The sequence below is a fragment of the Pipistrellus kuhlii genome, unplaced genomic scaffold (genome assembly GCF_014108245.1).
Source record: "Pipistrellus kuhlii isolate mPipKuh1 unplaced genomic scaffold, mPipKuh1.p scaffold_m20_p_14, whole genome shotgun sequence".
In the NCBI taxonomy this organism is placed as follows: Eukaryota; Metazoa; Chordata; class Mammalia; order Chiroptera; family Vespertilionidae; genus Pipistrellus; species Pipistrellus kuhlii.
This window is the reverse complement of record NW_023425449.1, coordinates 15,191,862-15,214,838: the sequence shown is the minus strand read 5'-3', so window position 1 is coordinate 15,214,838 and position 22,977 is coordinate 15,191,862. Positions and strand designations below refer to the sequence as shown.

Below are 22,977 nucleotides of genomic sequence, written 5' to 3'. Positions count from 1 at the left end.
TTAAAGAAGGTCCATAACAGAGGCCTCCCAGAATAATCAGGATGAAAAGAATATCTAATAGTATCCGTGAGGTTGGAATGATTATAAGAAACTGAGAAGGGGCAGGGTAAGGCTGGAGAGAGAAAACAACTGTCTTTGCATTTCTGCAGCTGATTAAGCCAACTGATTGCTTTATGGCTGATAGAACCTGATTGCTATTGCAGGCCTGTCGGTTACTGACTACTATTGTGTTTTTGGCATCATCATAATAAACCACCAAGACTCAAAATAAGGCCAGACATAATCCTGAACTTAAAATATAAGAACTTCTGTTTGTAGAGAATTTTTGAACATTTCAAAAAATGTATTTTTATTGTTAAAAGTATTACAGGTGTCCCCTTTTTGAACTTTTTAATGTACTTTTACCTATAAATCTTTTCATTTGGCGAGTACATTAGGTTTATAAAGAAAGTAACCTGAATTATTGTACCCATTATAGATTTATAGATTCATATCCTCCCTCTAATCTCCTGCCTCAATGCACCTAAATAATAATTTGGCAAACACTTCTAGGTACTTATCATGTATAATCCTTACAACCTTTTGTAAACTGGTAACTATTATCCTGCCACGATATAGATGAAGAGACTGAGGCAGGAGGGTTAAGTAGCTTGCCTAAGCCCGTGGCCAGTAAGGGTAGAGCAAAAATCTAAACCCAGTCAGTCAACTCCCTGGTTGCTCTTAACCACACCCAGGAATTCCCACATTGGTCTGGGTTTGCCTGTCTATGGTAATACTCATCTGATCTTTCAGACCCACATCTCATTGGTAGTCACTAGATCATTGTCGTCATTTGCATGTCCTCTATAATTTGTACCTGGTCTGGATATGGAGATCTGGCCAAATTGACAAGACTTGTGAGCAGCAGAAGCAGCTTGAGCACTGGGCTATCCTGCCTCCCTGCCCAGTACGTGGTCCACTGCTCTGTGCTAATGGAATTCAGGCACAGTGAAATGCCTCGGAACCCTACTGTCACAACTAATGTGGTGGAAATGAGATAAATGCAGGTCTAAGGTCTCCTCTCCTCCTATTAATAGGGATGTGAAATTCTTTCTATGTTTATACATGGTATTTCAGGGTTATCCAGTGTGTGAGGGCTGGGTAACCTGACCTCTGAAGTCCCCCCTGACTGTAATTCTGTGATTTTATGACCTAATTTCCATCCATTCCTTTGTATTAGACAGAAGTAACTTCAACTACAGTCAGGGGGGAAAAAGGAATCTCTTTTATAAAGTTGAACTTCCTATTTCTTTTTTTTTTCTTTTTTAAATATTTGCCTCTTTTTTTAATATTTTATTGATTTTGTACAGAGAGGAAGGAAGAGAGATAGAGAGCTAGAAACATCGATGAGAGAGAGAGTCATCGATCAGCTGCCTCTTGCACACTCCCTACCGGGGATATGCCTGCAAACAAGGTACATGCCCTTGACCGGAATCGAACCCGGGACCCTTCAGTCCCCAAGCCGACGCTCTATCCATTGAGCCAAACCGGTCTCGGCAGAACTTCCTATTTCTTGCCAGTATTATGGAAAAGGATATTTTAGAAAATCCCATCTAAGAATTGGAAATCATTCATAACACTGTTACACAGTAGCAAACAAAATCTGTATTTATGCTAAGCTGTCTATATAAAATGTTAAATATTTATTTCCCATAGTTATTTTCTTATATATAAGGATCAATATGAACATGTCCAGGTTATAGATTCATGCAAATGTTATTTGAGAGTTATGCCTCATAAAATGCCAGATAAATCAATTTTATTGCATTTAGTAAATAAAGCCTTTTTGAATTGCATGTTTTACAAAATTATATGTGCAAATGTACATGTCTGTGTGCTGTCTAAACTGTTTAATTTATCCATTTATCCACCTTGTATATGTATTCAAGAAGCAGAAGCACTTGGTATTAATTCTGTACTAGCTTCAATAGGAAATGAACAGACTTGTAGTCTTGTAAGGCAGGACTGAGATAACACCACTGATGCTACAGGATGAGAACCCTAGTCAAAATGCTAGTTTCCAGTCCAAATTGTAGACAGTATTGCCATCTGGTCCACAGTTGGTAAGTGGAGGGACCAGGACTCAAATTCAAGCCTGTTAATAAGTTATTGATGGTTTCTAGCTTTAGCGCTCTCCTGTAGACCACGGCAAATTGCATATTAGCAGACTTGGGATCCCCTCCTGACCTTGACTAAGCTTTGGATCTTTAGGATTCAGAGGGGTTTTTTTGTTTCTGTTTTTTATGTGTGCAAAAAGAGACGGTTAAATTAAGTAACAAAATTCCCTAGTAATAAAGTTCTTTGACTTTAACTCAATTGCTCTGGCTTTTGCCTCCAACTGCCTTTTATTACTAAAATCCATCATAGAGAAAGAAGGATGTTTCCATGTCAATGCATCATCCAACAGTCTATTTTTCTTCCTATAATATGGCTGACAAAACACTGGTTAATTCCATGGTAGTGGTTTTTAATGTAATTTGACCCATTATTTTTGGAATATCATATTGGATCTATAACTTATAAGAATATGTTTCCACATCAATAATTTACCTCAAAATCCTAACATTTTTCCCATTTGAGCTTAGTGCAGTATTACTTCCATAGACATCAGTGAAGATTCTGCCTTGGATTGTTATTAGTGTACCTGAAAACAAACAAAAAATTCTGAGAAAATATCTACCCACAGACCCACACACTCACTACCAAACTTTAGAGGGTTTTCCAATAAAATGGGCATCCAAATACTTATAACTTAATGCTCACCAGTACAGCTTAGCACTGTTCAAAAAGTTCTGGCAAATACAGCCCTAACCAATTTGGTTCAGTGGATAGAGTGTCAGCCTGTGGACTGAAAGGTCCCAGGTTCGATTCTGGTCAAGGGCATGTACCTTGGTTGCTGGTACATCCCCAATAAGGTGTGTGCAGGAGGCAACTGATTGATGTTTCTCTCTGCCTCTCTCCCTTCCTCTCTGTAAAAAATTAATAAAAATATATATTTTTTTAAAAGTTCTGGCAAATACAATAAAACATTAATGAATAGTATTAAGGAAGTATCTATAAGTATTTATAGATTAAAGAGGTGCTTTCTGACAGAATGAATTATTCAATAAATATCACTGAAGTCATGGGTAACTTAATTGGAAAAAATAAACAAGTCCCAGCTGTATACTAAAAAAAGTAATATCAACCCTTGGTAAAATAAAAATTAAATATAAAAAATAAAACTCTTGAAAAATAAGTGAAAATGTATGTAATATTTATATAATTCGGATTTGGGAATCTTCTATAGCATAAAAACTAAGGAAGAAATAACAAAGGTTAAGATTTACAGATTTGATAATAAAAATTAAAAGTGTCTGAATGACAGGAAAACTGCTAATTTTAAAAGCAAATGATAAATTATTTATTCTCTACATATATGACAAATAAATGGTTAAAATCCTTAAAGTATAAAGAATTATCATAATCTAACCTAAAAAAGTTGACGAGACTTAATTAAAACTAAGGAGAAAAACAGGTAACTTATAAAAGAAAAAAAATGATCAGTGAATATAAGTAAATTTAATTACATAAATTTAAAAATTGGAAATGTTTTTTTAAAACTTATGTTTTTCATATAAATACTCGAAAAATTTTACATAGAATTGTCAAGGTTCTAGAAAAGGGCATTCTCATTTATTCCTATTGGAGTTATAAACTGGTACAACTATAGTTTTTATAATGTACACTGAAAGTAAGTAAATGTCCAATGGGAGGAAAGTTAAATACATTATATAGATTCAGATGCAGACACTGAAAATCATTTTATAAAAAAACATTGGCATTTACTGCATAATCAGAAAAATGCCATTTATAATTTTTCAGATACAATAATTTTATATACTAAAAAGTAAATTAATGACCACAAACCAAAAAGATATTTCAGCTGCCATATAACAGACCTGGGGTCCCAGATAAAGGTGTGATGCTCCTTATTGTTGGAGTTCTGAAACTTTTTGCCTGTAAAATAATACTATCGTTAAGCAGTCTTATCTCTCATTTGTTCCTAGTTTTATGGAATATCTCTGCTTCTTACATTATTTCTTTTTAAACAGTAACCATAAGATCACTACCAAAATATTCCTCATTACATCTAAGAAATAAAGTTTAGAATATTATTCTGATTACTCAGGATCTTTTCCTTATCCCTTAAAAATCCCCTCTCATTTCAAAATATCTCCAGCTTGCAATTTTAAAACTCAAGCATCCTTCTGTTATCAGTGTAAGTCAAACCACAGTGATAAGGCTCTCTGATAAAGACTTTAGGAAGTCAGTAGAATAACATTAAAGAAAGTCCACTTTGGATTAAGCCCAAAAAGAAAAACAACAATGTATATTTCAAAAACTTGAAGCAGAACTTGGGAAAAGTCCATCAAAGCGAGCTTAAGATGCTTTTTTTGGAGCAGTGCAGGCATAAATCTTAAGAACTGTGATAGCAAATGGGAACTGGGAGAGAGCATAATTCCAGGAGGCCACCAGTGGGATGGAAACTAATACTTTGTGAGGGACAGAATAATGCCCCCTGAAGATGTCCACGCCTCTAATCTATGGAACCTGTAAACAGGTTAGGTTACATGGCAGGTAGTACCGATGGAATTGAGGTTGCTAATGGGTTGATTTTAGAAGAGGGAGATGTTTTGGGATTATCTGTCGGGCTCAATATAATCACAAGGGTCCTTATAAATGGGCGAGGAAGAGAGAATAGCCAGAGTCAGAGAAGAAGATGTAACAATGGAAGCAAGGTCAGAGGGAGGTGGTGTGATAAGAATTCAACCACTACTGCTGGCTCTGAAAGCAGAGGAAGGAACCACAAGCCGAAGAATGTGGGCAACCTCAGTCTAGAAGAGTGATTGTCAACCGGTGAACCACAAGGGGCACGCTGGTGTGCTGCAAGAATTTTAAAAACATGCACCACCTGACTACTTAGTCAAGGGCACTGACCTCTTTCCCCTTTGATTGTCAAATGAAAAAAAACGACAACAGCCAACACAACAATAGCCATCCTGTGTGAATGAATCAAAATTATTCCTATTTTTTGGTCAGACCAGCAAAAAAAGTGTATTTTTTTACCTCTGCAGAATTTTAGTAATTAGTTTATGTGTGCCATGAGGTGAAAAGGGTTGAACAGCATTGTTCTAGAAAAAGGAAAAAGCAAAGAAACAAATTCACCCTTAGATCCTCCCAAAGAAATGCAGACAGATCTCCTGACATCTTGATTTTAGTCCACTGAGACCTACAGAATTCTAACCTACAAAGTGGAAAAGTAATAAAGCTCTGTTGTTGTAAGTCATTAAGTTTGGGTAAATTTTTATGGCAGCAAATAGCAACTATGTAATACACAACTGTTAGACATATTCAAGCACATGTACGATGCAGGAGGGAATGATGATAGAGAATCCAGTTTTGGAGTCCACCTGTCTAAATGGAAATCTGAGCTCTACCACCCCCACGCTGCATGACTTTAGGTGAGTAAGGTAATTTCTCAGTATTATTACCTATAAAATAGTGATAATAATGACAGTATGCAGTTATTGGGTTGTTGTGGGAGTAAGGAACGAATATTTATAGCATACTAGGTTTGCCCATGGTATAATCCAATTACATATTAATTATCGGCAATTATTATCCAGGTAAAGTTATGTCTACTTCTTTTCCAAAAGCAAAATGAGAAGTAATTACTGCAGAAGGGAAATACACTACAATGTGAAAAACAAAACGAATAATAGCCAATAGGCCCAGTTGGCGTGGCTCAGTGGTTGAGTATCAACCTATGAACCAGGAGGTCACGGCTGGTCAGGGCAGATGCCCGGATTGTGGGCTCGATCCTCAGTGGGTGTGTGCTGAAGGCAGTCAACCAATGATTCTCTCTCATCTCCCTTTCTCTCTGAAATCAATAAAAAAATATATATTTTTTAAAAAGCCCAGATTTGTAATTACAATTAAAAGGTTAGATTTTTAGACTAACAACAAAAGAAATAGACTTTCAAATATGAGGTTAAGGATAACTTCAGACTTATTATTTCACACTTTCATGATAAGGAAGAGAATGGTATACTGGGGAATGAAAAAATCGTTATGTTTCTATTCAAAATTAAGGTGACTCTAATGAAAATAGGAAACAGAAGAATCAAACTAAAAACAGAAATAAAGAAAGAGTAAAACAAAACAAAACAAAACAACCCAACAGTGTAAACAAGAAAATAACTTGGATGTAGAAAAGTTGAACCCAGTAATAAAAGTAATTTTAAAAAGGGGAAACCTTTTAAGTAGATCAGAATTAAAAAGAGAGAGAGAGAGAGAGAGAGAGAGAGAGAGAGAGAGAGAGAGAGATTCTATTACAATGGAAAATAATTACAACTGGGTGAAATTATCCTTAGCTACATGCCCACATGTTTATAAATGTGGACATAGATAACAATCGGTAAAATTAAAAATTAAAAGAGAAAAGCCCAGTTCCGCACGAAGGGAAGTGTAAGATCAATTATCCGAAAGTTAAAGACGAGCTCCCACATACATAGAAGCTGCACGCTCGGCTGTGGATGAGGCCTCTGCAGGTGTTATTCTCTGTAACGGGAACCCCGTCCACACTGACTTGAACAGTGTAGGAATCTTCTGGCATTGCTCTGGAAGGCAAAGGAAGAAAGGAATGCAATGACCCCTATATGGAATGTAGAGCACTAGTGAGAAGACTGCATGTCCTTTATAAAGTGGTGTCTACAACTTTAACTGGCGGGCAGTTAATACTTTACATTTTGGAAAGATGATTCCATCCTGAATTCTGCACTGCAAATTCTAAATTATGGACCTCGAGCAAATGCTTATTCTAAGTGCATTGATGCTTATTGAAAAGGAAAATAAATGCAATAACAACCAATGTAATAATATTATAATCATGAAAAATAGTCACGAATCACCTTGCTTTGTTTAAAAGGAAGTTTTAATCAAGTTTCTCCATAAGCGAGCTTTTGCTGCAAAAAAATAGCCAACGAGCCGAAAGTAGATTAATTCTTCTGTAATATATGCTACATATTACAATACTGAAAGTTACAGTTTAAAATGATTAATTTTTTTCACTAAATTGCTAATAACAAACATTAATTTGGGTCAATAGTAAAAAAAAAACATGAAATGTCACTATACAAAATATTGTCTTTAATCTTAATGGCTATGTCAAGATATGGAACAAAATTAATCAAACCAGACAGGAAAGCATAATTTTGATATTTTGAGGAGCATCATTACAATTTAATAGTAGCCATTTATCTTCTAAAAGAGATCAATAATGATAATAGTTCTAATAACCTCGACAAGAATATAGAATATATTTTATCATGCCCATATGGGAAAGAGCATTATAATTGATTTTAATATAGGTATAAAATCATCTAAAAAATCACAAAATCAAAAACAGCTGGTAATCAGAAAAATACTGTTTTAACACCAGAGTGATAAAACTATTAAGATATTAATATGCCTAACTGTACTTCTGCTATGATAAAAATGACGTTAGTAAAGAGAGTTTAAAACATACCTAGTATAGCATGTAATTTGAGTGGAATGACTGGCATCTTTTTCTACATCACAAGAAATGGATCGGAAAGAAGAAACTAATTGTACAGAGTTCCCCAACTCAGCATCGTCAACGCCATAGTTAAACTCGTGTGCTTGGGCAAAACCTAGGAAAGTAAAAACACCCAAGTATTATTAATGGATTCTGTTCTTAGAGAGATAACCATTGTCATTAAGTATTGAATTATTCAATAAATAATAGGGAATAGTACTGAGTAAGCAGTTAGCTTATTTCATATTTATCCCTATGATTATAATCTTCTTTGGGAGCAGAAAAATGAGACTTTAATTAATTGAAACCATAAAAGTAATTCTTGAGAATTGATTATTTGTCAGGTGCTATTAAATGCAGTGGAATCAAACAGCTTATATTGCAGTAGCAGGAGAGGGAGGGGTGTAGCAAAAAAACATACATATTTTTAAAGAATAGTTTATTGATTTTAAGAGAGAAAGGAAGGGAGACAAGTATTGATGTGAGAGCAAAATATCAATTGGCTACCTCCTCCATATCCCCTATGGAGATGGAGCATGCAACCTGGGCATGTGCCCCAACCAGAATCAAACCCTTTGGTGCCCAACCAACTGAGCCACACCAGCCTGGGCGACAAAAGTTTTATATAGAAATATATAAATATGTATAAATGTACATGTATACATCACCAGATGCTATATACTATATCCAGTACAGATATCTGCTATAAAAAAAAAAGCATGCTAAAGGATATAGAAAGATTGCATGAGGGTAACACTATACCACTATTTGACCAGGAGTTCCTATAAAGCAAATTCTGAGGTGAGGACTTGCAAGAAGTTTCTTTGGGTGGTGACTTCTTAGGAACAAGGAAGAGTAAAACCTGAATGAAGAAAAGTGGACACCAGTGAGGACAACTGAGACCCAATCTTACTGGTAATTTCTAAGAAAACTAGAGACTGCCTTTCACAATGGAAGAATCTACAGCAAGAAGCACTTGTTCATCAAATCCTGCCCCCATTACCTGAGGGTTCCCACTGGGGGAAATAACTTCCTGCACTTACAGGCAGCGTGTCTGCCACGTGGGCTGCATGTCCCAGGTCCCCCTATTGGAGAAGTCCTGGGACAGTGGACTAAGCCATGCTGGGGGAAGTGAAGGCAAGAATCTGAAAGTGCAGACTGAGACAGGGGGAACTAATTGACACAGCTGTGTCTAGAGAATCACAGGTGAGGACAAGAAGATGTGAGGCTGAGCATAAAAGGCACCTGAGACAGTCCATACAGAAATGGCACCATCCAGAAATTCCTATACGTTAAGTACATTCCATTATCAAGAGTCTAAGGTGGTGACTGTATGAGAGTCCTGCTACGGCTCTAATACAAGGGGGGTTAGTGGGACAAGCTACAGGCCACACCAATACAACTGGTCCTAAAGCTATAAGAAACATTCACCTGGCCCCTCTCTATCACCTACTGTAGATTTCCCTTGTTGTTGGCCAGCACTTCAGCTAATGGAGAGACACTAACCTTCATCCTCAAGATCTGAGCCCTTAGCTGACTTTGTGGTTGCCATGATTGCCTATAATTCACACTTATCATTGGACTTGGAAGCCGAGAGTTTCCTTCACGAATATTGTGAATTCCAGCCATACTCCTCCTTATCTGCCCTAGGTAAAGCAGCCCTCCCTCTTCATGACCATCAGAATTGATTATCTCTAGTTGTCTACTAATTATGTTTGATGGATTCAAATGATCAGGCAGTAGTGGTAGTTTTAGTTCAGTGGAACCCATATTGGGAGCCTTGGAAGAACCTAAAATTACAAGGATAGAAAGCACAGATTCAATTTCTGGATCACTGGGAGTGATAATGATTGGGGGTGGGGTGGGAAGAGGGGAAAGCCCTCCATTTCCAGCTCCCTGTATTCTATCTATTGGAAAGCAACAGCCATTGGCTCACTGCATGTGGCATATGACGAAGGACAGCATTCCATTCCACAGGATGTTGTTCCCAAGCTGGGATCTTATCCATCCCTTAAGGTTGTAGGACATGCCATCATTGTACTAAGCTAGGGGTGTCGAACTCAATCAGAGAAGGGGCCAAAATCTAAAATCCAGCCTAAATCGCGGGCCAAATGGTTTACTGAACAGTCATAAACTGTCATTGTGATGGAAACGCAGCAGAGTGCAGTGATGACAGCGCGGTGCGGGCCACATTGCAAGGCCTGGCGGGACGGATTTGGCCCGCGGGCCTTGTGTTTGACACATGTGTACTAAGCCATATGTTTCAGGGTGACACAGGCTTCAGGGTCATGTACCTGTTATCATAACTCTTTCACAATAAATGCATTCCTTGTTCTGAGGCACAGTTTGTGGAATCTCTTGGCAGTAAATCAGGCTCCCTAGGCTCTGAGAAGACAGAGCTGGCAAAGGTGCTATGGAAAGAGAAGGAGTAGGTGCCAGTTCAGCAATTAAGAATCTCTGTTATTTCCACAAGAGAAGGAGAGTGATGCAGATAACTTGTCACTAAGTAGGGAGATGAACTTTGTGAAGGATGGTCTCTCTTGAGAGCTCAGTGTTGGTTCAGCAACAGCAGTGGGTAGCTTAGCATAGGTGAAAGGGATTCCATGGTGCTGGCTCTTGCACAGCCATTACCCATGACCCCTCTATTCACAGGCCCATTTCACAAGCACTGAGGTGGCCAAGGAGAGAAGCTCCTGAATGAGTCATCCCATCGACCTGGTTGCTCTGTTTCCCCTGTAGGAATGCTTTCTTGTGGGAATTAAGGCACAAGGATCTGCATGCTTCATGCTCACTACCATGAGTCCACTCGCATGCCTTTTTCCAAGACTATCTTGTTTGTGATCTTCCAATCCTATTCCTGGGATACAGGAAACAAGTGATCTAGGTGGTCGAGGAAGCTATTCAGAAGGAGTTAGCCATGAGAATACCTATGGCAGGTGCATTTTAGACAGAGGAAACAAGATGTTCCAAGGCCCTGAAATGGGAGTGTGTTTGTGAATTGAAGAATTAGCAGGTAAGGTTGGAGAAGCAGGAATGAGGAGAAGGGTAGGAGAGGAGACCAGAAATGGGAGCATTTGGATTATGATTTAGGGGAGAACCACTGCAGGCTTTGAACTGCAGGAATTAAGTTAAATTAATAAATAATTAGTTTTTGCCCAGAATACTTTGAAGTTCAAAATTCCTAAATTCTGAGTTTTAAAAAAATGTGTTTTTTTTAAATATTATTTTTCTCTGACTATCACAAGTGCTTACCATTAAAACATCACTATAGCCAAATTGATGATTGATGATACTTTTGAAATTTCTTTTACACCAAAGATTTGCATCCATGTAATTAAGATATAAACCTACAAATTATTCAAATATCAGAACTTAATTACCTATAGATCATTTGGTTCTCCCAGGACAATAATAAACTTAAAATCAGTATAAAGCAAGAAGGTAAACCCAGAGATATAGACTTACCTCTTTAAAATCTTATGTATTCATGTTACTAATGTTAGAGAAATTAAATATTAAGTATTTACAATAAATTGTCAGCAGTTTTCAAGTATGTTTCGACAAAATAATCATCACTATGATATGTGCTCATATTAAATAGTCTTACTAGTTGAAGTGGCTGACTTGGGGTGGCCAGATATCTGTGTTCTGACTGCTTTTTAAATTACTGACCATTTTCAAAGTTCTACAAAGGTCCATTAGAAGACACAAATATTGCCTGGGTTAGGGTAGGAAGTAGGACTTCACTGTGCCAGATGTTCACAAATGCCAAGTTCCTGAACTCCAGCTCTGATAAAACTGCATGTCAGGGGACAGTGCTATTTAAGTTTGGACCCTGACATCTGGGTTGGAATGCCGGCTCCAGCATTTCCTTGTGGTATGACTTTGGGAATTTGAGCTTTATATATAAACTCTGTCTTAATCTCCTCATCAGAAACTGACCATAATAAATCTTATTGGATTGTTAGAAAGACTAAATGAAGATATAGATATATATATATATAGTGCCTGGCTCATATGTTTAGAGCTTAGTTGATATCTACTCTTATTCTTAGTGACAAAAATCCCGTGGTTTAGGTTCAGCATTAATATCTCTTTAAAAACCTAACAAGGAACTAATAAGTGGGGCCCAGGATTCAGATCCAGGCTGTAGATGCCAACCAGGCGTATTTGTGATATTCAGAGAAAAATAATATTAAAGATGTACATTACAAAGCTATTACTTGTTACCCAATGTAACTTCCTCCAGGCCCTATGTCTCCTCTCCTATCCTTTATGTGTAAAAAGAAAGTAAGCAGAAACTCAACAAAAGGTAGGGATTTTAATAAACACCATTTTCTTCTTCTAAGCTTAAAAATTAACTGATGACTCATCCAACACAGATAAGGTACAAATATAAGCATCAATTGAACATCTGAAAAGATATTTGCATTGAATTCACAGTGTTGAATCTAGAAAGAAAGTTACTGCTAAAATGGAATTATGAGAAGACACATGAAAACACAGAAAAGCAAGCTACCCGTCAACCCGCGTGTTCCTTGTGCCAACTTCTGCTTATCTTTGGAACCCACATTGAGTTTGGAACACACAGAAGGGATGCTGGCAACTAACTAAAGAATGGAAAGTTTTCATTGTGATGTGGCTCAGGATGTGATGTATGTATTGTTTTCCTATCAGGTACATGTCACATGAATGATATGGTAATGCAGATATGTTCTTCAGCTTTTCTAAGACAAATACAAATGTAAAAAATAACACCAACAAAAGATGATGTTTTTAGCTTAGGAGTTCTCTCTCTCTCTCTCTCTCTCTCTCTCTCTCTCTCTCTCTCTCTCTCTCTCCTCTCTCTCTCTGTATTTCCCCTAGGAGTAAAATCTATGGGGGGAAAAATGTGAACCAAATTGGTAAGACTTTTGTAAATATTTTCATTATATTATAAATTTTGCTTAAAAAAAAAGCATAGAAATATTTTTTCAGCTAATTCAAGAGTTAATATGAGTCACCTTTTAAAAAACTTTTAACTTAAAATTATATTTTAAAAAAACTCAGAAGAATCGACTTTAAAAATAATTTTAATTGAAATGTATAATTCTAAATAAATAATTGGGCACGAAGAGATTCCTCTGGAAGTACTCCAAAGGACAAAGGTCACAGGAAGGGTTGGGTGTACCCTGGAAACAGAAAAGGTTGAGACTTCAAATGGAAATTCCTAACATGTTGATGTATTTTTTTTTTTTTCTTTTGCAGAAAAATTGGAGACAAGACTTGCCAGGCACGAAAACCGGGGCCTCCTGATAGCAGCCTTCATGATAGATGCCAGCAGCCGTGTACCATTCTGGCTGTTACAGTTTCTCTACTTCAAAAAAGCAGGGTTGAGAGTGTATAAAGCTACTTAAAGTTGTAATATTGAAAATTGAGGGGGTGGGGGGAAAGGTGCAGTGTAATGAAAGAAACTCCTAAAGAATGAAACTAAAACTATAACATAAATGCAAAAGAATAATCACAATAAGTTAGCTCTAATTTATGGGGCATACATCATAAATGGGCACCTTAGATACACCATCCATTTCAATATGCACAGTAGCCACAACAGGTAGAATTACTATCCCATTTTACTGATGAGGAAGCTGAGGCTTAGAGCAATAACTTGTCTACAGGCACGTAGTGGGAAGTTGCAAAGATGGAACCAAAAGCCATAATGTTATAAAAATTGTGTAATTCGCTCTAACTGGTTTGGCTCAGTGGATAGAGCATTCATTGGCCTGTGAATTGAAGGGTCCAGGTTTTATTCCAGTCAAGGGCATGTACCTTGGTTGCGGACACATCCCCAATAGGAGGTGTGCAGGAGGCAGCTGATCAATGTTTCTAACTCTTTATCCCTTTCCCTTCCTTTCTGTAAAAAATCAATAAAATTTTTTAAAAATTGTAATTCAACACTTCATATTAACAAAAATATATATGCTGAACACTGTAACAGCAAAATATAGAAAAAAAGACCCAAAAGTTAACTGCTACTCCTTCTATCTTGCTGATATTTTTAAATAAAGAGAAACATGATAAATATCAGGAAAGACAATTAATAAATACAAGGTGTGAATATAATGTAATAAATCCATTGTTAGAAACACTCTTGAACTTAGCAAAATAATAACACAACCTCTCAAATCAGTTTCTATCCATTTAAGATGTTAAAAGAACAGAGAAGTATTTCTACAATCATGCCACTGCACCAAACACTTTTATGTGGGCATTATGACTAAAATTATGAATCTTTAGTTCCTGAAGCACAGCCTTCAGGACAAAGTGATGCAATAGCAAATTTTGTCTGTAAAGGTCAATACTACAATATGTGTGGAAATAGCCAAAAGCCACTTGAATACATCAAAATATTAAAGTACATGTTTCTAGAAAGTGAAATTTCACTTTCTAAGTAAAACATTTCTATGATAGTTTACTTTTTCATCACTTTTACAAAAATAAAACACAAACAATCATATGGGACCAACATTTGAGTAATAATCTGGCATTTACAATTTCATTTGGAAAGTGTTCTTGTGCAGTTAATAACTTAGGTCTAAGTGACATTCTATACATGGAGCATCAGGTAGAGACAGCACTGATGGATCATGTATATATTCCTTCCAAATAAGCTTTGTTCAAGTACCATATTCATGTAGTCATTCATTACCATCGCTTTATACACATTCTGTATAAATATCATGCCCCCCCCAACCTACATAAAACAGTAACTAGACTCAGCCTCTGAAAAATACACACTAACACATTTTTAGTCACCAACAGCGTGTCATTAAAGCAGAGAGACGGAAGACAAATCTGGGGGAAGGTGCTGGTATCTGCAATTCAAAAAATATTTAACCACTCTGGAATTCCCTGCCAAAAGCACCTATGAATTGATGCTGATGGGGAAAACTAAAAATTCACCATGATACTTTGTGCTTCATAGGATTAGTACTCCTGAGCCTCAGAATGATCACCAGAGAGCAAAGGTAATAGCTAGATTAACAAGGGTATTCCTCCAAACTGCCTTAAGAAAAGAGTGCATTGTGTGTGTTTTTCTATTTCTAACTAGGAATTATCTGGATCTATGTACTTAAATTAAAGCTATGGTTCCTGTACCAGAAAAAGTTCAGGTCTCAAAATAAGAAAATAGTTGGGTAGTTTTATTGTTTTGTTTTAATCTGGGTATTTCTTGCATGCGTGTAAATCTATGTCAAAAAACAAATTGCTTTTGTCCCTGGCTGGGTAGCTCAGATGGCTGGAGCATCGTCCTGATGAGCCAAAGCTGTGGATTTGTGTACTTACAAGAATCGACCAGTGAATGCATGAGTGGGTGGAACAACAAATCGATGTTTCCCTCTCTCTCTTCCTTCCTCTCTCTCTCAAATCAAGAAGTTAAAAAAAAATTTTTAAACCCAATAACTTTCAAGCACACTATGTCAATAGTAATTTACAATATAAAGAAACTATAAAGACATTTTTAAAATAGTCCTTTTTTAATTCTAAAAAAAGAACACTTTAATTCAAAATATATGTTCACAACTTAAAGGCATAAACCATTTTAAGTATATCCTTGAAAGGTTGAATTTTGAAGAAATATCACTTAGAAGTATAGAAATAAATAATATATATATTATTACATATCTTGCTTTGTAAATTCTTTCACTCCAAAAACTTCTCATTTCTCTTCTTGTTACAGACGAAGTAATCACTTTTGCTAATATTCTTTTAAAATTTTTCTTTCTCATCTTTCAAAAATATGTAAGCAACGAGTACCACAACCATTCATATTCCAAAGGCCTTGTGGTTAAAAGAATCACATATTTCTTTCTAATTGTAGTAATTGTATATATTTACTGATTGCTTACTATATTTTCATCCCAAGACCAGGCAAGAAGAGAGTTCATTATGATGAAGCACATAATGAGGATTGGTGGCAGGAGAAGGGATCCAAAGCTCTCCTGTCAATTGCCTTTCTGCTTTCATTACCATTCCATTTCTCTATCATGCCCTCTTACTAGCATTATACCCCTAAACCCTCAACATGTATTATTTGATATAAAACTAATTAAATATTAGAGGCCCATGAAGAGCAAAGCAAACATTTGCAGAGTTGAGCTGTAGATTAGTCATTAGAATCCAGATCTTAGAATTAATCAAGTAATTATAATACGAATTCAGATGATCTTGTTGATAGAAGACTCTCGGCAATTTCATTAACTGTTAAAGGGGATAGAGTTCTACCGCTCTGGCCAAGTGGAGAAGTAATTCCAGTGGATTTTTTTTAATCATAAGGCCCTGAGTGTGAAAGAAGTAGTCTTTAAAGTACCTCAACCTTGGCAAGAAAAAAAAAAAAAAAATGCCCAAAGGGCAACCATACCTTCTCCTTTGATAGTCAGTCTTGTTGCTCCATTTATGCTGCCATATTTAGGTATTATTTCTGTGACTTTAGGAATTATTGTAGAGCCATCTGAAAGATATTAAAATACAGTAGAGGGAAAATTATCAAGGACTTCATCTCAAGCATCAAATTTCATACCACGTATTACAACATGGTTAGAAAAATATCATGAAGGCTATAGTCCGAAAGCACAAATATACCAATGTCTTATTTATGGCTCCACTGCTAACCAATGACTTGACAGGGAGTGAAGCATTAACTTAGTTCATACTCATTGATCATTTTCATCCTTCTTATCTATCATATTATAAAACATTTATTAAACCTTTAAATTCAAGCACATAGGAAGTGTGCAAAGCTAGTAGAATCAACGAGTAATCCAGGTGCAAAGAGGAATGCTGTGCTTTACGGAGACATTGTTTTCTCTGACAGAGTGAGACTTCAGCAAAGATAATTTCTGGGATCTTTCTAGCCTCCTGATGCTTGAAAGTTCTTAATGCACACATTACTGATTCATTCAACAAACAGTGTTACTGTGCCTGAGGATTTAAAAATGCATAATATCTGTATTTTAATATCTATGCCCTAGCTGGTTTGGCTCAGTGGATAGAGCACTGACCTGTGGACTGAAGGGTCCCAGGTTCGATTCTGGCCAAGGGCACATTCTTGAGTTGCCTTGCTCCATCCCAGTGGGGGGCATGCAGGAGGCAGCCAATCAATGATTCTCTCTCCTCATTGATGTTTCTCTCTCTCTCTATCCCTCTCCCCTTCCTCTCTAAAATCAATAATTTTATATTTAAAATAAAATAAAAATGCCTAACAATCCCAACTTCCCAGAAGCTTAGCTTGCACAGAACAGAGTGACACCAGACAGCACTGGGGCCACACAGATGACTCAGGTGGGGCATTTTATCCATATGTCTCAGGTCACACCCGCTCATTGAGAGAAGAGGAGGACAAATGTCACTTCGCTGGCCTGGGCCGATGGTGGGGAAGACAGAGAGTTGTAGACAGGAGTGCGTGAGTGGCTTCCTTGGAGAACGCTAAGCAACGATTAAAACAACTCAGAGATACCCAGTGTGCAGTAGAGTTTATTTTCTTCTTAAACTGTACTGATCTGGGTACTGTTCAACCCAATAACAAATTCTCAGACTTGGTAGGAAGATTTAAATGGGGGCAAGAAGGGGGGCGGGCACAACTAAAGAGGACGGTGAAAAGAGTTATGATTGTACGGTTCGTTCCGGCCTGAGAAAAGTTTAGCAGGGACTTCGCCTAGAAGGCCAACAGCTCTCCAACATAGAGAAGACTAGTCCTCCCTCCCCCCCCCCTTTTTTTAAATAATAAATCTTTATTATTCAGATTATTACAGGTGTTCCTCTTGTTTTTCCCCCCATAGCTCCCCTCATCTGATTCCCCACCCCACCCCATGCCCTTAGCCCCTACCACTGTCTTCATCTAAGATTTTTTGTCCAATCTCTTCTCGCACCCCTCAGACTCCTTTCCCCCTGAGAATTGTCAGTCCTCTCCCTTTCTATGTCCCTGATTCTATTATTTTCTATGTCCCTGGTCTATTATATTCAATAATAATAATAATAATAATAATAATAAATAATAATAACATAATAAAAAGACTAGTCCCCTGACCCAAGGCCTCTGGGCTTTAGGCCTGTCTTTGCCCAGGGCCCCTGGGCTGTTCCCACTCCAGACACCTCCATAACTTCCAGCCGCCCGCAACTGCCAGTAGGAAACTCCAGCAGGATCCTATCTCCCAGGCCACGCTGCTCCGCACCTATCTCAGGTTCATCCCTCCCGTTATCTCCGCGGACAACTCCAATTTCTTATCTTATCAGCCCCTCCAGGGCCCTCTCCTGGGTATTCCTGTGAAGGCACAGGGCAGCTGGCCCTGGAAGTGACTGACACCCGCCACCGAGACCCACTTCTGCCCCGCTGGGGACTCCCCTTCAGCGGGCAGAGGACCCAAGAAGGGGGCGGATGGCGCTGGGGCTGCCTCTCTGGCCTGGATCCCCATCACCAACCCCCCCCTCCCCATTCCCCCCAGGCCACATGTCCCTCCTTCTCATCTCAACAAGTCACTTGGGGGTTGGAGGTGAGACTCCAGCCACACTGATGGATGAGGAGCAATCTCTCTCTGTCCCTGGGTCCGTCTCTCTCAGGCCCGCCTGGCAGGTGCTTCGGTCCAAGCTGGCCAAGCGGCGCCCCCCACCCCTTTGGCCCGGAGCTGGGGTCCCGCGCCTCCAGGAGCAGGGACAGCGCCCCCCTGCGCTTCTCCTGCGCTCGTACCCGGCTCCCCAGTGGGTTACCTGCGTGGGGGTCCGCGGCGCACAGCAGCAGCCCCCAGAAGCCCCAGGCCCCCCAAAGCCACAGGTGTCCCATCGCGGCTCCAGCTCCGCTCCGGGATCGCCACTCACTGGCGCGCCCGACCTCCCCGCGCGCCGGCCGCGGCCCCGCCCCCGGCCATGGGGCGGCGCCGGGATCCGCGCCCGGAGACGCACCCCCGGGGGGAGCTGGGAGCCCGCGGGACCGCCCTGCGCTCATCGGACCTCCCCGCGCAGGCCTGGCCATCAACCCAAGGCTGTGTGCGCTGCTCCCGACCGGAGCGCTCCAAGGGCCAGTGTTCCCTGAGGCTCGCCCCTTCCCCCCTTTCCTTGCCTTCTCCTTCTTACTGATTTTTAAAAAATTCTCGGCCTGTACGCTTTCATGGCCTGTCTGCTGTGATTATTGATCGACCCCAGTTGGGCCTAAAAGTCCAACTGATACACGAACCTAACACATTTCCCCCTTTTATATTCAAATAAGTTCCTGCTCTTCCCTATTGATGGACAATCACGCTAGTATTATTGATGTCCCAAACACCATGTCGAGTGCTCTAGAGACTTCAACTCACAATAATCTAAAAAGGATAACCATTATTATTACCATTACCAATACTATAACCATTACCATTTCCATTATCATTACTATTACCATTACTACTACTATTACCATTTCCATTACCATTGCTATTACTATTACTATTACCATTACCATTACTATTACTATTACTACTGCTGTTGCTATTATTATCCCCACTCAGGTACAGAAGGTTAAGTTGCCTAAGGCCATGCCCCTAAGTGGAGCCTGAGGACTCAAACAGCGACTCCAGATTCAGTGCTCTTGCCCTCTCCACTGCTCCCAATTCCGCAGAATTCTAGTGAGGTCTTGTGATGCTAATGGCACACTTATATTTTAAAAAATATATTAATATATTTGCTGTTTATCAGAAATTCAAATTTGACTCAGCATTCCATATTTTTATGTACTAAATCTGCCACGTCTAGGTAGGAGGGAAAAACAGAAGAAATGAAAAGAGAACGCTAAAATAAGTAAATGAAATTGGGTCCTTACATTTTATTTTATTTTTTAAACATGTTTTTATTGATTTCTAGAGAGCGGAAGGGAGAGGGACAAAGGAGAGAGATAGAAACATCAATAAGAAACACCACTTGGCTGCCTGCTGCTGGCGGGGTCTAGGCAGCTCCCCAGGTATGTGCCCTAACCAGGAATGGAACCTCGCTGTGCATGGGTTAGCACTATAACCACTGAGCTACACTAGCCTGGCTTGGTTCCTTACATTTTAATAAATAATATTAGGAGTTTATATCTATCTCACTGAGGTTATGAAAGTAATTTTGTTAGATCTGGCCAATTACACTCACCTAATGATTTTCTACAAACTGATTTCCATCGTCACCACTCTACTGAAAATAGTGTCTGCAAGGGTACCACAGACCTTCCTTCTCCAGGAACTCTGTAGCACGTGACACTGGTAACATCTTCCCTGAAATTCCATTCCTCTGAATAGTGTTGGGTTTCTTCCTACCTCTCCAATCACTTCTAGCTCATACTGGGTGTCCCCCCCCAAAAAAAAAAAAAATGTACACACACTCTAACGGCTGATAGCTCACTTTTGAAAATGAACTATATTTTAAATAGCACTGATTTTATAATTATTCAAATTGTGCGTGTGCATTTTTTTTAGGACACCTGTATTTTTCTCTTCCATCTCTTCCTGGAAACTGGCATTCCTGCAGGTTCTCTTCCCTCGTTCCCTCCTCTCTCTGAAAGCAGGTCAGTTAGCAGAAAATCAACTAGTTAAATGGCAATATGTCAATTAGTTATTTGCAAATTTGCAAAATTTAGAGATTGCAATGTTTTCCAACAGTACTTAGCAGCCTTACCAAGAATAATTTAGCAATATCAACAAAATAGCTATGAAATGTGTTAAGTGTATATCTCAATATCAATGTCTAAAATAAAATGTCATGTGGGAATTTTTATATGTACTGGTAATTGCTTGGCTAATTTTCATTCCTTTCTGATTAAAGTTAATTCCTTTCAAATTAAAGCTAAATTAAGTTAATATAATTTAAATTTTGGATGCTTTCACTGAAAAGTAATTTAAATGCAATTTAATTTAAAATTCTGATTTCCTCAGATTCTTTTTGAATTTGTAAATTAAAATGAAGTATAATAGGATACATGATTCTAAAAAGAATATTAAAAATTATTTAGTATGAAAAAGTAGAAAATGCCATTCAAAAGTATAATATTATGAAAGAAATCAGAAGTAGATGAAAAAATCCTATTCTGGTAAAGCTTATAAATATTTGTTAAACTACAGTCATTTAATATGCAAATTGATTCAGTAGATTGATTTGGTTAATTATCTTTAGGAAAGTTGATATTTCAGCAAATTAGCCTAAATTCTTTATAAAGCGAAGAACTATTAATATAATTTGCATATAATATATAGATTTTCATTCAACTCTAGTGGAATGAATGAGCATCTCTCTCTAAATAGTGCTTATTTATTCAATATATCAATTTCCCAAAAGAGATCACACAAGTGAGATTTGTAATCTTGAATTATTAACAGAAGTGTATGGCATAATGTGCAAATAAATAATCATAACTAGATGGACATTTATATAAAAAAAAGATCCACTTGGAATCAGAGAAAGTGGTTATGTCATTTACACATGATTTAACTTGTTTTGACCTCACCCCTATGTACATAGCAGCACAGTTTACAATAGCTAAGATCTGGAAACAGCCCAAGTGCCCATCAGTGGCTAACAAAAATGCTGTAGTACACTTATACCGTGGAATACTATGTAGCTGTAAAAAAGAAGGACCTCTTACCCTTTGAGACAGCATGGAGGGACTTGAAAAATATTAAGGTAAGAGATAAGTCGGAGAAAGACAAGTATCACATGATCTCACTCATATGTAGACTCTAATGAGCAAACTAAACTGTTAAACAAAACAGATCCAGAAACATAGAAGCATGGAACAGATTGTTGAATATCAGAGGGAAGGAGAGGGGGGGAAAGGTGCATGGGAAGAGGTCAACCAAAGAACTTGTATGCATATATGCGTAACCCATGGAGACAGACAATAGGGTGGTGAAGGCCTGGGTGGGGACCAGGGGAGGGCTATAAGGAGTCAATGGGAGAAAAAAGAGGACATATGCAATACTTTCAACAATGAAGGTTTATAAATAAGTAAGTAAATACTACTGACCTTCAGAATTTTAAAAACGAACATTTATCATGGAACATGGAAGTGGGGAAACATGAAGGGATAATCCTGGTCACTAAACCCCATGTTTCTTTTGTAAGTTAAAAAAAAAATCTAGCTCTAACAAAGCCTTGCCTGTAGGGCTACTAGCTTTGCGGACATGTGACCTGTGTAGTCTCCTAAGACCCTATGCTTGTTTCAATGCTCTGCTGTCACCATCTTTAAATTCTTTTTTTTTTTTAATATATTTTATTGATATTTTACAGAGAGGAAGAGAGAGGGATAGAGAGTTAGAAACATTGATTAGCTGCCTCTTGCACATCCCCCTACTGGGGATGTGCCCACAACCAAGGTACATGCCCTTAAGCGGAATCCAACCTGGGACCCTTCAACCTGCAGGCTGATGCTGTCCACTGAGCCAAACCGGTTTGGGCTTGAAATTCTTAATACTCAATACTCTTTGAATGAGGGAAGGCCCATTCTCATTTTGCTTGGGATCTCACAATTAAGTAGCTGGTCCTGCCTGCCTTAAAGAGACAGATTTTGAACACGTTGATCCCTCAATTTAAAAGCAATAAGAAAGTGATAGTTAGTAGGAACCCCTGCAGAACTAGAAGGAATAAGGAATTCACTTAAGTTGGAAAATGAGCTGTGTGCTGGAGCCCAACTTTGAATCTAGGCCTACTTGTGGTAGAGATGTAAACAAAAATGAAGTGCCACAGATAATAGTTTGCCTTCAACAAATATTCAATATCCTAGGCATTAAGAATATGGCAACAATTTTTTAAAAAATCCCTGTCCTTGTGGAACTTATATTCTTAATAGAGACAGATAATAAACATGATAAATGAGTAAAATATATAGTATCTCAGAAAGTAAATAAATAAACATAAAGCAATATCATCCAAAGAGGGTGGCTGGCCTAAGACAAACATAGGACAATAAAATCAGACCTTGGATTAGAACCCTGGTCCCCAGTCTCCTAGTCACAAAATCTTTTCCTAAGTCACTACTGAAGTAAGAAATGAATGGCCATACACAATCACAGTATAATCATAGGCATATACAGCCCTTATAAGAGTATGCCAAAGAAAGAAAGAAGGAAGGAAGGAAGGAAGGAAGGAAGGAAGGAAGGAAGGAAGGAAGGAAGGAAGGAAGGAAAGAAAGAAAGAAAGAAAGAAAGAAAGAAAGAAAGAAAGAAAGAAAGAAAGAAAGAAAGACATGCTAGAAAGAAAAATAAATCAGGGAAGATTATAATGTGTGTGTGTGTGTGTGTGTGTGTGTGTGTGTGTGTATGTGTGTGTTGAGTGTGATGAAGCTTTAGATAAGATGACCAGGA

At 38.2% G+C, this 22,977-nt stretch overlaps 1 protein-coding gene across 3 annotated transcripts in view; it reads right to left on the bottom strand.

The window, feature by feature from the left end:
- Nucleotides 1-18,490, bottom strand: part of PKHD1L1 (PKHD1 like 1) — a 120,368-nt gene extending 101,878 nt beyond the window's left edge. For all 3 annotated transcript variants that reach the window (XM_036436794.2, XM_045581380.1, XM_036436793.1), the window contains exons 1-6: nucleotides 18,380-18,490; nucleotides 16,038-16,127; nucleotides 7,610-7,754; nucleotides 6,593-6,701; nucleotides 3,981-4,038; nucleotides 2,590-2,683 (exon numbers count right to left, since the gene is read on the bottom strand). In XM_036436794.2, the coding sequence (XP_036292687.1) occupies nucleotides 2,590-2,683; nucleotides 3,981-4,038; nucleotides 6,593-6,701; nucleotides 7,610-7,754; nucleotides 16,038-16,127; nucleotides 18,380-18,452 (569 nt within the window). In that variant the 5' untranslated portion in view covers nucleotides 18,453-18,490. The remainder of the gene's footprint in view (nucleotides 1-2,589; nucleotides 2,684-3,980; nucleotides 4,039-6,592; nucleotides 6,702-7,609; nucleotides 7,755-16,037; nucleotides 16,128-18,379) is intronic.
- Nucleotides 18,491-22,977: the final 4,487 nt, after the last annotated feature.